Source organism: Vanellus vanellus (genome assembly GCF_965231255.1).
Source record: "Vanellus vanellus genome assembly, chromosome: 3".
NCBI lineage: Eukaryota > Metazoa > Chordata > Aves > Charadriiformes > Charadriidae > Vanellus > Vanellus vanellus.
In genome coordinates this window covers 12,833,234-12,848,728 of record NC_138907.1, presented here as the reverse complement: position 1 = coordinate 12,848,728, position 15,495 = coordinate 12,833,234, and the positions used below count along the sequence as shown (strand labels likewise).

The window sequence follows — 15,495 nt, the reverse complement described above, 5'->3', positions numbered from 1 at the left end:
ATGAAATTAGAAAATGGCACGGAGAGTTGATGTGGGAGAATTCCCCTGGATTCCTAGAGGAAGAATAAAACCAGAATGTATTGATTAAAAAAAAAAAAAAAAAAAAGAAAAAAAATAAGAAAAGAAAAAAGGAAAAGAAAAGAGAAAAAAGCAGAAAGGAAGAGGGAGGAAAAGAAAATAAATTAGAGAAACCCTGCCAGAATTCTCCTCGGAACCTATCTAATAATAAAGTCAGACATTTAAAGCTGTATTGTCTTTTTACATAAAGGCACGTGTACTTACTGTTGCATCTTAGTTTCTGGTTCTGCTTTTTTCATGCATTTTGCAAGCGTGGGATGTTTGCAGTACTGCCCGCCCTTATTTGAAGACTGTTTTCAGAAGTCATTATTGAACTATAGGATAAAAAAAAAGGTGTTAGTGTAATTAGGTGTTCGAGAGAATAAATATGTTCTGCTAGATAGTTAACCAGGTGAGGTTAAACAAGATAAGATGAATTCTGGGCTTTGGAGAAACCTGACAGTCTTGGTTTTAAGCTACAATGTAAAGTGCTTTATCCTGAGATTAGGTATTGTGGCAGAAGCTAAAACTGCCTTTTTCCCCTAACCGTGCCAGAATACAACCTCCTTTTCTTTTTGCGCTAACAAGACTGCTTTACCACCACAGCCCACTCTAAGTAATTAAATCAATCCTTTGTACTTACCGTATTCTCCTCTAGTGACGGTACTAGATCTGATTATATGCTTCATGCATATTCAAAGTACGGCACTGACAGCTCTTTAATGAGCTCTTACTTAATCAGTACGAACAATGTTCATCTTGTTCTTTTTTGCCTCATACATTAGAGCGAGGAACAGTTGGGGAAAAAAATGAAACATCCAGCATTCATTTGAAAAATATATTGTACTTTGAAAAGTGTCTAAGCTGGGGAAGTTGCATTCTGCCCTTTAAAAGTCTGATGGACAAATTGGATTACTAGTATTGGATTAAATAACAAATGGTTAGAGGAGAAATGAGAAAAGCTCGCTGTGATCACAGGCTTTAATATTTTTTGTTACTTATAAAGCTGAAGGGGTCTTTAACCAGTTATTAAAGTCAGGATTAATTTGTAATGGTCCAACTTACTAGCTTTAAAAAGGTTTTGTTGTTGTTGTTGTTGTTGTTGTTGTTGTGTATTGAAAACAATAGCGTAATGCATGTATTATGGAAAAAAAATTTAAGATCTGCGGGCTATTTATAGATTTTCGCCGTCTTGCACTGGCTCAGATAAGGGGTTTGCATGCGTGGGATCGATTTGTTCTCAAACGTGGGGTTTTTGCTTCATTTAAATAATCTGAACTTTTTTTTTTTCTTCCCTGAGAACACCACGGATATTTTCCCAATTTTAATTTCTGAGCATTTTGTAGCAAGTCAATTAAACACTAGTTTTACACTTGGGAAGTGGAAACAAAAACAACCCCAGCAGCAGCAGCAGCAGCAGCAGCAGCAGGGTTTTACAGAGTGAAACTGCATCACAGAAAGGCTTTTTCTAATTTTTTATTTAGAAATTGTAAATGTGAGTTTAGCTTGTGATACTGCTGCAGTAACAACACTCGCTTTTTCCTTGTTGAAAGTGTTCCTTTCGCGCACATCCTTCCACCAAGGAAAATAAATTAATAATGATAATGAAGTAATGCTCTAATGGTAGTCTATTTGCTGAAAAGAGTTATTTCAATTTCTTGCATGTGGGAGTTCATCTTTATTTTCCTTCCCTGGGAAGAATCTGTTTCAGCTCCGTGCGCAAGAATTTAAAAGCTGATGGTCAACAAATAAAATATCGGCGACCGCTATTAATATTGCACACATGTGTCATTTCGCTGATCAAAAAGGCCTTCGCTGGGGTACAATTGGCCTTTTTCCAAATTGCAAGCTTTTTCTCAGCTTTTTCTTTTTTACTCTTTCTTCTTTTGTTGCTGCCCAGGGATTTGTGCCTATCGCAGCTGATATCACATGACCGGTGTCAGGGCATCACATGGGTCCAAAGCGAATACAAAAATAGATTAAAAATTCTGTAAAAACAATCCGGACTTTGTTAACTCACTTTTCAACCGGCCTCTTCTAGGGGTATCGCGCGTGCTTCAGCGTCAGTGTGGAAATATCAAAAGAGGCACCTGTTTGGATGTGACTCGACAGCTCCAAGCTCTGCCTAGATTTTTTTTTTTCTCTTTATACGCTGCAACGAATTTTATTTAGGAGCAATGCATTAATAGAAAGGTTAAATCTTAAGTTTAATTTCTTACCCTGAGATTTGCACGCTGGGAAATTCAAGTTCAGATCTGCTGTTTGAGTCAAACTCCTTCAAAAGGGTTGTGTAGATGTAGCACTCAGGGACATGGTTTAGTGGTGGGCTTGTCAGTGTTAGGTTAATGATTGGAATAGATGATCTTACAGGTCTTCTCCAATCTAGGAGATTCTGTGATTCCATGAAATGTTTCAGTTTTCAAGGCTTGCAGAATGAAATGCAGCGAGGGGTCATGTTTACAACGGCGTCTTTTAGCCAGAGATCCCAGACCACCCCCAACCCAACAAATTTAGGGTCATAAATTGATTAAAATGTTCCTCTGGCCACGTATGTCTGGTTGGGAGAACTCGTTTCGCCAGCAGTGCGGCAAATGTCATGCGTTGGCAGAATAGACTGGTCGTTCTGCAAGGACAAAAAAAGGCAATCTATCCCTTTTTTCTTTCCCTCTTCCCCAAATAAATTTCAGCTACTTGGTGCATCTCAACGAAAGGTTGCTACTATTGATTATCATCTACTTCTGAAAGCAGACCTTCTTAGATGGACCGATACAGCAGTGCCTTTGATCTGTAACTTAACGGCGAGGTGGACCAATAAGTTTTAATCCTCTTCAGGGGAGCGCTGAACTGAACTGCTGAATATTCTTGTAAACACCGTGGCGTAATATTTTCTACCCAAAATCAGAAGTGCGGGTCTTGGGGGAGAGCATTGCCACGTGGCGAATTTCTTCCTTCAGTGCTCCGTCATCCAGGAGCTGGACTTCTGCTTGGGAAAAGACCGCAGGGCCATCCCTGCTTTGGGATGCTCTGTGCTTCCCATCTCGCTGCCCTCAAATCACGTACCCTAAAAGCGCCCTTCCAAGGAACAGTTTCATCAAGCAGGAGCTTCCCAGGGCGATAAGTGGATATGAGGGCTTGTCTCACCTCAGAGAGAAGGGCGTGCCAAATGGTGTGACTTTTTCTCAATATGTTGGTCCACCAGCTCCACCCCAAGCCAACCCACTCCCCTGTTCATCTCCTTTTCCTTCCCTTGCACGGAGGCACCAAGCCCAACGGGCCACGGCGATGGAGAATGGAACAGTTTGGAGAAGGCGGGTGACCTTCCCTTGCAGGCAGCAGGGTCATAGCTGGGTGAGGAGGTGATTCTCCATGCAGATCTGGGCTTGCACACTACCGTGGCATTGGGGTGGGAATGCGCGCGTGGCAGGCGCGTACGTGCAAGCATTTCAAATGCTGCCATCCAAAAAAAATTGAAAGCTTTCTTGTAGAGCTAAACAATATTTTTCCTTGTGGCTTTCCAGCTTCTGGTGCTGGGAATTGCTTTTCTGCAACTGGGGATTGTACGGTGTGATGGCTTCCCCGAGCGTACAGCACCTTGCATCAGAGATGTCAAAACCCTTTGCAAATGTCAAAGAATTAACTTTTAGCAGTTTTGCAAGATGGGTACGAGTGATTGTCCCCGTATTCCATGCAAAGTGCTTCAATGCAGAGATCTGCCCACGGTGAAGCAGCGTTGAAGCTGGGAGGAGTACTCGTGAGTCCCAGCTCACGATTCTTTGCCACTGTCCCAGGTTTCTTCCCAGATTAGTTTTCACCGTAAGAAATGAGTGAGTTTCATAATTTGATGAGGACCATATAGTCTTTGCTCCTCGGCTCAACTTGAGAGGTGAGAACGTCAGGTCACTGCAGAGGTGCAGTCTCCAAAGAGTACTTTGATGAGGTTTCTCCTAGTCCCCCAGCTCAGAGAGAGTGAGGTTTGGCTGAGCGATGCCGCTACATGGAAAGGATAGTCTGGGCACCCATCTCACTTTCCCCACGTGGCCCGATGGGGCAGAGGTGGTAACGGACAGTCTATTTATAGAGTCTGGTAGAGTGTAGCACAGCCTGCAGGTAGGCTATGGAGGGTCCTGGTCCTGATCCTGATCCTGCCTGGGAGGCAACAACAATTGTGGGCCAGGGAAAGGGATGCGCGTCCATGCACACGCATGCATGGGGTCCCTTAGACACCTGAACCCCAAAACGATTCCTATTTGCGCAGATGCTCCCGTTCGATTGTGGGTGGTGAGAGGAGCAGCTCTTCACAACTCATCATCCAGAAGAGTGGCCATAACTGCAGAGGAGCTGAGCAGGTGCCCACACCGTGGCCAAGTGTTCGGGATTATCAGCTTTGATCCCTGCCACCTCACCCTGCCTGCCCTGGCTTTGCGCAGGGAGAATGGCTGTTGCCCACAAGGGTTGTTTTTATCTTTGGAGGCCATGATGACTAGCAAGAAGGTTTTTTTTTTCATTGGGGTGACAGCCACAATATAGTTCTCTCAGGAGAATTTAAAAGATACAGTACTTTTTTAAAAGGTGTTTATTTAGGTTGGGGTATCAGTGTGGTAAAGAACACTAAAATATATGCTGTATAAAGTCTGTTTTCAAGGATTAATTTATGGAGCGAGCAGGACTTGGAGCCATATAATATTTTTTTCCCTTGGAGGGTACACCTTGTAATGCTCAATGACATCACATGACCCATACTCCAAAACCCGAACTGAAATACGTCGCTCAGCTGGTGAAATTCCCCCTTAGTAATGAAATTCTTTCCATTGCAGGAAGAAACACCGAAGAAGAAGAAGCTATGATGCAGGAGTGGTTCATGCTGGTTAATAAGAAGAATGCCTTAATAAGACGAATGAACCAGCTTTCTCTTCTGTAAGTACGGATGGATATATGTATTTACAAAAGGGTGGTTTACTGGAATATTTCCCCAGCAGGCAGATGCAAAAACTTTTTTGTTTTCTTCCCATTAGACTTCAAAAATGTTCCCTCCAAAGTGGCGCGGCACGGCTGGTCTGTGGAACGCATCAAGCCACTTGTTTTTCTCATGTTTCAGACTTGAAAATGAGAAGCGTGCGATGACACGAGATCAGCGAGAGCTGGGGGGTAGGGGGGGGGGGGGAGAAAAAAAAAAGTAATTAAAGAAATATTAAGCACAGTTACATTTTCAAAGGCGCAACAGTAGAACAAAATCCCATTTTAGAAATGCGCCGATAGATTTGGATTGTGCCTCAGATGTGACAGGTGAAGGCAAAATTGGAGTTGCTCCCTGCTCGGGAGAAATCCTCAATCCCACCGCTGGTTCGGCAGCACCAGGGCTGCCGAAGGGATATTAGTGAATGGGTGCCGGTGCGATGATACCACCGATAGTGCAAAGTAAGGAGAAATCAACTTCTTTTTTTTCAAGGAAGGGAGAAGGCGCTGCTGGTTTTTAGAGGCGTTCTGCCCTCCGCGCTGCTTTTCTGGCAGCTTTCGGTTGGATTATCTTTCTTTCAGTAATGCCACCTAGTGTAGATGCCTGCATACTTCCCTGGGAAGAGCCTGGGCTCACACGTTTCCGACCGTGTCTGAACTTGACAAGAGATTCTACCTTCAAAATATTAAGCTTTCTAATCCCGTGTCTAATTTTCATTATTCATTAAGGCAGAATATGTATAGGATAATACTGCCAGTGTCATATTATCTCAGTGTATAGGCCGATGCCGGAATTTGTTCATTAGATCCGGGGGAATGTTTTAGACTTAGGACATTCCACAACAGCCACTCCAAGGATGAATATGAAATAATTACGTCCTGTAGCACAATAGAGTTAAACAGATGGAATTAAAGCCAACACAATAGCGAAGGAAAAGGCCCCGTTACTGAAAGCACCACCCGAGCGGGGTTTTAACTTTGTGTATCATTTGTTTGGAGTAGCTTAAAGTTAAAGAGAAAAGTCAGTTATGAGTCCTAAAATCAATGTAAGTTAAAGGTTCTTTAAAGTGTTTAATGATTTAGTAATTAACATATTGATGAACTTTTGCAACTTGCCTAGGGAAAAAGAACATGACCTAGAAAGACGCTATGAGCTGCTGAACCGGGAGCTAAGAGCAATGCTCGCCATCGAAGGTAAGAGTGATGCTGTGTACCAGGGGAAGGCAAACGCGTGCTGCCGGAGGCGGCTGCCTCACAGTACCAGACGCGGAGGCTTCTCTGAAGCCCAGTTAAGAATTAAGGCTGATATTTACGTTATTTCAAGAGACAGCACACAGGCAATACACTGGCTCCGCGAGCCCATTTTAAAGTTTTATTTGGGGCATGGGGGAAAGTCCAAGATGCGCAGTCTCCTGGGAATAAACTTTGAAAAAAGTGATGATCAGGTAAAGACTATTTGTCCGGGTTTGGTTAGTGCTCTCCTGGCTTTCCGGCAGCATGGCGCTGCTTTGGGTGCCGCAGAAAATGGAAGGGGCAACCCACAGAAGGGAGCTTCCTTCTTTTGAATGTTTCAGATCAGGTTTTACGACAGTATCTCACTGGGAAAGAAAAAAACAAAACCACCAAAACCCAAACAAAAGTCTCATCGGGTTTGGTGGTAAAACACTACGTTTGCCAAGTAAATATTTCATCACAAGCAACACCGGGATTAGTGCGATCCTTTGCACAGATTTTCTCCCGTCGCTGCAACTCTCCCGAGTTTAGTCACTTTACCTGAATGAAAACCCCCGGGAAGATTGACGCGCGGGATAAATGAAACAATCGCATCCTTTCCATAGGGCTTTCAAGTGAATTGTACAATAATCCCAGGGATGATTCATAATAAAAAAATAAACATCCAGATAGCTTAAACCATTGCTTGCATTATTTTCTTATTTAAATATCTTAAGTGTTTTCTAATGCTGCACCGCTTATACCTCTCAGTCACAAATGCTGTCTTACAGTTCAAAGATGTTTGCTTAAAAGTTAATCCTTTGGGCTCTGTAAAATGGACCTTTTGTCTAATCAATGCAAATTGATTTTGCTATTCTGTATTGACCTCTCAACCCTTTGACTGTCCATGGTAATTTCTTTCTTCACCTGATAAGGTACCTGATCCATAATAAATCAATTCTAATTAGTTTGGCAGACTTCACTGGCAGCGTAAGTTTTGTAGGAGAAAAGCAGCAGGTTTCAGGTGGCTTTTTCATATCTCTCCATCCGTGGTTATATTTTTTTTTTTTTTGCGTAAGAGTGCACGCACCATATTCTTGGAGACACTCGAGGCATAAACATATACATTGCTTTCTGCGAAGACATGCCGGTTTAATTGGGCATCATACTAATGAGATACGTAAAACATAAAATACCCTAAAACTGGAGAGGAGTTAAGAGATACTGGATTTAAATCCAAAATTTCAATGCTTAATTGTCCCTTCTGTGTTTTACTGTCTTGGAACGTCCTAACAGCCGCCTTTGAACGTGGAGCAGCCTGTGACGTTCACGCGTTGACTTGAACAAAAATCAGTCCTTTTTTAATGTCTTTTTTGTAAGTTGCCAAAACCCAGGAGGAAGGTCCTCTTTTTTTTTTTCTTCCTTTTTTTTTTGTGTGCTACTGGTGATGTGGTAAACAGGGGTTTAGGGAGACAACGTAAGTGCTGGAGAATTTGGGGGTTTGTTTTTTACTTATAAAGTCCTTGTTTAGCATTTTAACCCTCAATGGGATTATGCATCTACTAAAAGTTTTAGCAGCTATCTGCTTTTACCTAAAAAAAAAAACAAAAACCCACGTTAAAGGAGAAACTCGCCCAAGAAAATGCTGGCGAAAACTCAAAATACAGGTTTGTGACACACCACCTCTCAACGTGTGCAGCAGCACTGTATCGCTTTCCGAGTTCAACATACGCTGGGGTGCAAAGGTGCACTTTTGGGGCAGCACGGGTAAAACCATGCCATTTCTAATATGATTTCCCCACCGAAGTGTGGGCTGCTGGAAGAGCCGAGTGCTGTCTGCTCCAAGGCCGTTTAACCAATTGCTAACAAACACTTGGGCCCCGTGAGAGAGTTGAAAAAACAAATCTCACTTTTACCGGCACCGATTCCAAAACTGAAATATATGGGGCAGGAAAAAAAAATTAAAAAAAAAAAAATATATATGTAAAAAACAGGATGGGACCTGTTTGTTTGTCTAAAAGAAAGGCAGAACGCACCAATCCAAACTGGAACATAAAAAAAAAAAAAAAAAAAGAGAAAAGTATCTGAAAGGTGATAATTACTGTTTTGGTAAATTGCTCTAACTCTTCCACGCGTGACTGTGCTGTTTAAAAATCTATCAGTTGATTTACTCAGCTAGACAATGAAAAGGAAAAGGAAAAAAGCGATAAAAAAAAAAGAAAAATAATAATAAAAGGAGTGCCTCATGCAAGGGAGCAGTTTGCTGATGGTACATAAAGGGGGGGTCTTGGCAGCCGCCCTGCCCTGTCTGCACGGGCAGCGCACGGGCAGCGCCGGCGGCTGGAGGTGTTGACCGTTAGAACCCTCGGTGATGCGGAGAACACCGTCCTTGTCTCCAGCCGCTAAAATGGAGGCGTGGGCGGCTGAATAGCATCTTCGCGGTGGTGCGGCGCTGCACGTGGAACACGAGAATGACCGAGTGTGGTAAAAAAAAAAAGGCAAATTCTTCTTCCCCCCCCCCTCCCCCCCCCGCCTCCCTCCCCGCTCCGTTTAGCCGTAGAGATAAGAGTTAACGCGCTGCCTTCACCCAGCGAGGAAGTGGTCCTCTCTCTCTACTCCTCCGACCCAGAAAGACCCCAAACCCTTGCTTTATAGGGCCAAAGAAAGTAGAGGTTTACTGGGTTGGTTTGAAGCTACACGAGGTTTTTGGCGGGCCATCAGGCAGCCGGCCGGCTCGTGTCAACGAGGTGCCGCATTTCCCAGCCTGGTTTCATACAGCCGTGGTGGCCGAGCAGCGGGATGCCATGTTTTCGGTTACCTTTCCTCTCCCTCCTGTCTTTCTTTTTTTTTTTTTTTTCCCCGTTGGAGATTTAATGCCTCCTTAGAAAAGATAAGTTCGGTTTTTTGCACACCTTGAGGTGGCGTGTTCATTTTCTGCCCACGAAATGGATCTTCTTTGGGATTTTGTACATCTTGATTTATTCTCGGGCTTATAGTTTGAAGTGGGTGCTCTTCTAAAAGGATTTATGCATAGGTTCACTATTTTTGTAGTTATGGTTTATATGATAAGCTTTTCATATTTAAAATCAATATGTAATCCTGTGGAGGAGCTTATCCTCTAAAACCCCATTTGTAAATCTATTTTAGCTTTGTTACACCGCGCAGCCACAGTATTCCATAGATTGATTAGGTTCAGCAGCAGAATCCTATCAAATGGCCTGCTCTGATGATGATGCAAACTCTTTCAGGATTGCTAGTTGACTGGAACTAAAGATAAGACCTGACTGCAATCCCCCAATGTGCTCTTTACAAAACTCGTGTTAATTTTCATCAAAGTGCCGGGCTTATTTATTATAGTGGCGAGGTTGAAGGTTTTACTACGAGGACTTTCACCCATTTCTATTACAGCATTTCTATGGGAACCTGGCCGCCCGTTTGCTCCAAAGTAATTATCAGGGTGGAGGGGGGGAAATAAAAGAAAAAGAAAGAAAAAAAAAAAAGACAATACGAAGTCAATGAAGATGAATATTTGAAAACATTTCTACTTTAATGGGAGTTTAGCAAACTCTGTCATTTTAAACCGCCCGTCGCGAGCGGTGGGGCAGGGGGGGAGCTTCAGCTTTCAACACTTTTTAGCTCATATACAGCCTCAGAGCTTAATCCTATTTTTGTCCGGGAGTGTGTAGCTTTTATAACAGTATTATTCTGAAATCTTCAAATTAATCGCAGCCCATATTGTAGCTTCCCAGAGCTGCCGTCAGCCTGGGGAACTCTACGTGACAGGTGTTCTAGGTAATCCGGGCTTAAAAGGCACAACAGGTAGGAATCAAACTCGACCATGGTTGCTTTTCGAAACGTAGGGACACTTCCCAAAACCGCTGCCCCGGCAGTATTTTGTGGGATAAAAGCAAAATTGCAATATCACCATGTATCAAATGAGATTTAAATACTTTGTGCCGTTTCCCGTTTTAACCGATTGCTACTTGACTGTATTTATTTTTAAATTTTTTGGGGGGGGAATCAGACAGTTTTTCTAGGTAACAAATTAAACAAGAGAGTATTTCTGCCAGCAAGTTTTCCTGTGGCATAGTTCAAACACTAATAATAAGCAAATGCAGAAACAAACAAAAAAACTAACCCAGTTTTGTTCCACGAAGTTCCTTGTGTGGTGTTATTTACCCCACAGGGCTATAAAAAAAATGTAGTGTTTAGAAAGGGACTTTTTACGGGAGGTGGTGAAGGACTAAGCAAAACCTCTACCAAAATGGTTTCACTGATGTTTGCTGTTTCAAAAGCTAAAATTGTTGCTGAAACTGGAGAAGTATGGGGTGAAGAAAAAAAAAACAACAACGAAAAAAAAAAACAACAACAAAAAAAAAACAGAAAAAAAAAAAAAAACAAAGAAAAAACCCACGCAGGTTTTAAAAATAAGCTTTTCAACTAAGTGAAAACTGTCAAAACTGCAAAATAATTAAACCAAGTCCAGGTAAAGACGGGGTTTTTCAAGTCCCTTTTCATCAAGACCTTCATGTGCCCAGATGTGCCAGGGAGCGAGTTATCAGCGGGAGCCCGGGGAGGGGGGAATGGACAAGTTGGGGGCCACGTCGGGCGGGGGGAAGCAAAGACCTGTGAAAAATCTCCGCCGTGTCTCTCTCCTCCTTTTCTACCCGGCTCACCGCTGTCGCCCTTTGCCAGGCGAGTTTGTCACGCTGAGATTGCAGTTGCGCAGGGCGGGGGGGGTGGAGAGGGGCTTTATTTCGGTGGGTAAAAGCCTGTGGGTTTTGGGGGGAAAGCTCTTGACTTGCGGAATGGTGCGTTTGAAACGGGTGGGACAGAAAAAGCCTTCCCCGAATGGAGCAAAAGGGGAAGCGGCGGTGGACATGGAGAGACCACCTAGAAAATTAGCACCTAAAAGGCTGCTCCCCAAATTAACGCAGCTCCACGCGCGGGGAGAAATGGCTGCGCTCGGCCAGTCACTTTGGCTGGTAGCCGCGGCCACCTGGGAAATGGTTTCCTTGCCAAGGGTGGAAGGAAGGGGAAGCAACACATTTGAAAAAGGAAAAAGAAAGAGAGAGAGAAGGAGAGAGGAGGAGAAAAATGGAAAGAAAGAGGAAAGAGTGAAGGAGAAAAAGGAAAAGAAAGAGGAAAGAATGAAGGAGAAAAGGGAAAAGAAAGAGGAAAAAGAAAAAGGAAAAGAAAGAAAAAGGAAAAGGTAAAGGAGAAGAAAAGGAAAAGAAAGAGGAAAAGAAGAAAGAAGGAGAAAAGGGAAAAGAGGAAAAGAAAGAGAAAGAAGGAGAAAAGGGAAAAGAGGAAAAGGGGAAATGAAAGACAAAAAGGAGAAAAAGCAAAAGAAAGGAAATAAAAAAGAAGGAGAAGAAAGAAAAATAAGGATAAAAAGGAAAAGAAAGGAAAAAGGAAAAAAGATGAAAAAGGAGAAAAAAGAAAAGAGGAAAAGCAAGAGAAAAAGAAGGAGAAAAAGGAAAAGAGGAAAAAAGAGAAAACGAAGGAGAAAAAGGAAAAGAAAGAGAAAAGGGACGAGAAAAAGAAAAACTCCAAGGACGTTTCGGCAGTGCCCGTCCAGGCCGATGCTGCGGGCAGGGCTGCGGGCTGCCGCTGTGTGTGTTGGCCTCTCCCAAGTGTGTCCCGCACTCACATGTGGGGCTTTTCCCTGCCTGCGCCGGGGGGAACCCGTAAGTCGCTGGTGGGCCCGTGGGCCCAGGTGGGAAGGCAGAGGGTGAGGAGAAAAGCGGTTACGTGCAGCCCTGCCTTTGCCGCCACTCTTCCAACCTTCCTCGCATGATGCTGCATCTCGTTTTTAATTTGTCCATACAAGGCTGAATTCCCTCTAGCACCACTTGCTTCCCGAAAAAGCTGCTGAGCAGTTTTGCTGGCTTGAATAAATTTGGCTTTGGAGGATGGGGAGGGGTTTGGGGGGGGGGGGTCAGGGGGATTTGAACCACCGCATTCTTGCGGGGTTTGTGAAGATTCACATGGTAACCGGTGGCGAGCATTGTTCGGGTTTATCTGAATAAGCACCAGCCATGGGAGTTTTAACATGATCGCCCAGGGCAATGGAGAGCAAGCCACAAGGACTGCACCCTCTTCTTCCCCTTCGAGGAAGAGGAGGAGGAGGACACCGCCGGACCGGTGGTTTTTCCCAATTGGGGTTTGGGTTGTTTTTTTTTTTTTCTTCGGGGTTGGTTTTGGGTTTTTTTCTTCTTTTTGGAGCCGGTGTCTCCTTTCCCTTCCCGCTCCTCATTTGCCCGGTTATCTCCCTCATCATCTACCGCTCCTGCTTTTCATTGTTTACCTTCTTAATGAGGGAGGCGGGGAAGGCCGGGGCTTGAGTGACGGCGACAAGCCCTTACGGGGCTGCCCGGAGAGCCGGGGGGCTGCGGGGTGCCCCCACCCGGGGGGCGGGGGAGGGGGGGGAGCGGATGCTGCGGCGTGCGGAGCCGGGGAGAAGCCAGAAGGATCGATCCCTTTTTGGGGGAAACCCGCCCCCCCCCCAAGAAAGGGCCCCCGCGATTTGATGTGGCCAAGTGTATTTTTGGTTTACTTCAAAGAATAAGGGGGGGGGGGGGAGGGGGGGGGATGCTAATTAACTGATACCTGCTTTTAAAGTTCCTGCGAAGCATATGGTGCCCAGTGTGAGATTCCTCCCGCCGCTCAGAGGAATTGGGAAAAAAAAAAAAAGAAAAAGAAAAAAAAGGAAAAAAAAACCCAAACAAAACCCCACGGGTTGCGGGGAAACGGGCTTAGAGGAAACTCGGTAAATGTCGGTGCCCGTCCAGGAAACAGTCGGGAGAAAAGAAAAAGAAAAAAGAGAGAAAAAAAAAAAAAAAGAAAAAGAACCAAAATAAAACAAACAAACAAAAAACCCACCCCAAAATAAAACAAACAAACAAACAACAACAACAAAAAAAACAGACCAAAAAAGACTCGAAATGACCCCAAAGTCCGCTGCTGAGCTCCCCCAAAGCAGGTGGTCGGGAGGAGGAAAAGCCGGTGGGCTGTGCGTCTCCCGCGGTACCTCCCGCAGCGGGCCGGGATGTTACCGGGATGTTACTAGGATGTAGCAGGATGTACCGCGCCGGGATAGGCCGGGAGGGACCGGGATGTACTGGGTCGAGATGTAGTGAGATGTACCGGACCGCGATAGGCCGGGATGCACCGGGATGTCCCTTGGCTGTACCGGGATGCGCGGAGCCGGCCCGTCCTTAGATACCGGGGGATACTCCGGACCGGGATGCAGCGCTGCCGGTCCCCCATCCCTCCGCGGGCGCGGGGCCGGTTGCGCCCCGACAGTGGCGATGGCGGCGTCTGAGGGCTGTTGGTGTTTTGTATTTATGGGTTTGGGTTTTTTTTTGTCCTCCCCGGCAGACTGGCAGAAAACCGAAGCGCAGAAGAGGCGAGAGCAGCTTTTGCTGGACGAACTCGTTCTTCTCGTTAACAAACGGGACGCGCTGGTCAGGGACCTGGACGCGCAGGAGAAGCAGTGAGTGGAGCCAAGGGGGGGTCTGGGACGGGGACACACACACACGACATGTCCCCGTCACGGCCGCCCCCCGGAAAGTTTGGGTTGAATCCGCGGGAGCCGTGGCCGTGGGAATTTAGGAGGGGGGGGGGGGGGGAAGCTCTGCGCGGCCGCGGAGGGGGAGCGCGCATCCCGCGCAGCCCCCTCAGCGCGCCTCCCTCCCGCCGCTTACTTTCCGCAGGGCCGAGGAAGAGGACGAGCATTTGGAGAGGACCCTGGAGCAAAACAAAGGCAAGATGGCCAAGAAAGAAGAGAAATGCGTCCTCCAGTGAGCGGCCCTCCTCCCGACATGGCAGCGCGGCTCTTTCTTAACGTTTTTAAAACGCCGACGTGAGACTCGTGGGGGGGGGGGGCAGAAAAAAATAAAAAAAGAAAAAAATGTTTGGGGGGAAAAAAAAAGGAAAAAAATGTTTTTGGGAAAAAAAAAATTAAAAACTTTTTTTTTCTTCCATTTTCTTAGGCCCAGATTTAGGCTGCGCCGGGCCCCGCTCCGTTGCGGTTTTTTTTTTCTTTTTTTTTATTTTATTTTTTTTTGGGGGGGTGTCCACTGAAGCAAAGTCGCGTTGTCCCATGGTTTCCCTGTGGGCTCAGCTCTCCTGCCCAAAGGTTGGGGGGGTTCGAAAAGGCATCACCGGGAGAGCGATGCCGGGATGGGAGCGGAAGAAAGAAAAGTCTTGTCCTGCGTTTCGGTAGCTGGAGGAGGGCTGAGTTTTGAAATAAATACTTTGGGTTTTCGTCGTAATAGCATTAGAGAGGGGGGATATAAAAAAATAATAATAATAAAAAAAAATAAATCATTGGGAATGGTTTCATCTAGTCCTGCCATATGTAATACTTAATAAGCTACCTACATTTTATAGTTAGATCAGATCCACCCAGTTATTATTAAAAATGTGCTGTATTTACCGATGGTTTTATTTTCAGCAGTTTTACACTTCCCCGGGAGCGGAGCTGAGCTGCTCTGCTTTATTCACGGGGGGGTTATTGGGGTGCAAAGCCCGGGAGGCGGCTGCCAGAGGGGGGTGGTGGTGGTGGTGGTGACCCGGGGCAGAGCCAAGCCCGGTCCGGGGCACCCCAATTTCTCCCCCCTGTCCCCGTCCCCCCCGCTCCGCCTCCCCGGGCCGCGCCGTCGCTCCGCGTTATTTATTGCGCCCGGGTCGCGTCCCCCGTGTCCCGTCCCCATCCCCCGCCACCCCGTGTGCCCCCACGCGTGTCCCGCATCGTCCCTTCGTGGAGCTCGTCTCGTTTATTTATTACAATACCGAGTCGTATATAAAATTTGCAATAAAAAGGCGAATCTTTCTTACCGTAACCGCCGCTTTCCTCTTTTACCTGGGGGGAAATAAAAACCCTTCCTCCCCTCCTCTCCTCCTTCCCGGGGAGGGGAGGCCGGGGGTCGGGAAGGGAGGGGTGAGGGGGGGGGGAATCTGCCGCTCCGGCCGCCGCCGCAACGGGACCCACCGGAGGGGAAAAAGTTTGTCGTTTGGTTTTAATAATAATTAAAAAAAAAAAAAGAAAAACAACAACAAACCAAAAAGTCGGGGAGGTAAAACAAAACTTTCCCCTTGCGGGACCGATTCCGCGGGACGGGACGGGATGGGACGGGATGGGACGGGGGGGGGAAGGAGGGGGAGTTGCGCGGCTAAAGCCCCGCTGCGGCCGCGGGCGCGTAAGGTGCGCACTCGGCGGGGCCGGAGGGAGCCCAAACCCGGCGGCTGCCGTGTGGGTGTCCCCCC

General features: G+C 46.0%; 1 protein-coding gene across 1 annotated transcript in view; it reads left to right on the top strand.

Moving 5' to 3' along the window:
* The window catches only part of EHBP1 (EH domain binding protein 1), a 236,828-nt gene extending 221,763 nt beyond the window's left edge, over positions 1-15,065 (top strand). Inside the window, exons 22-25 of the mRNA XM_082480396.1 lie at positions 4,872-4,971; positions 6,131-6,204; positions 13,606-13,720; positions 13,941-15,065. Coding sequence (XP_082336522.1) covers positions 4,872-4,971; positions 6,131-6,204; positions 13,606-13,720; positions 13,941-14,031 — 380 coding nt within the window. The 3' untranslated portion in view covers positions 14,032-15,065. The remainder of the gene's footprint in view (positions 1-4,871; positions 4,972-6,130; positions 6,205-13,605; positions 13,721-13,940) is intronic.
* Positions 15,066-15,495: the final 430 nt, after the last annotated feature.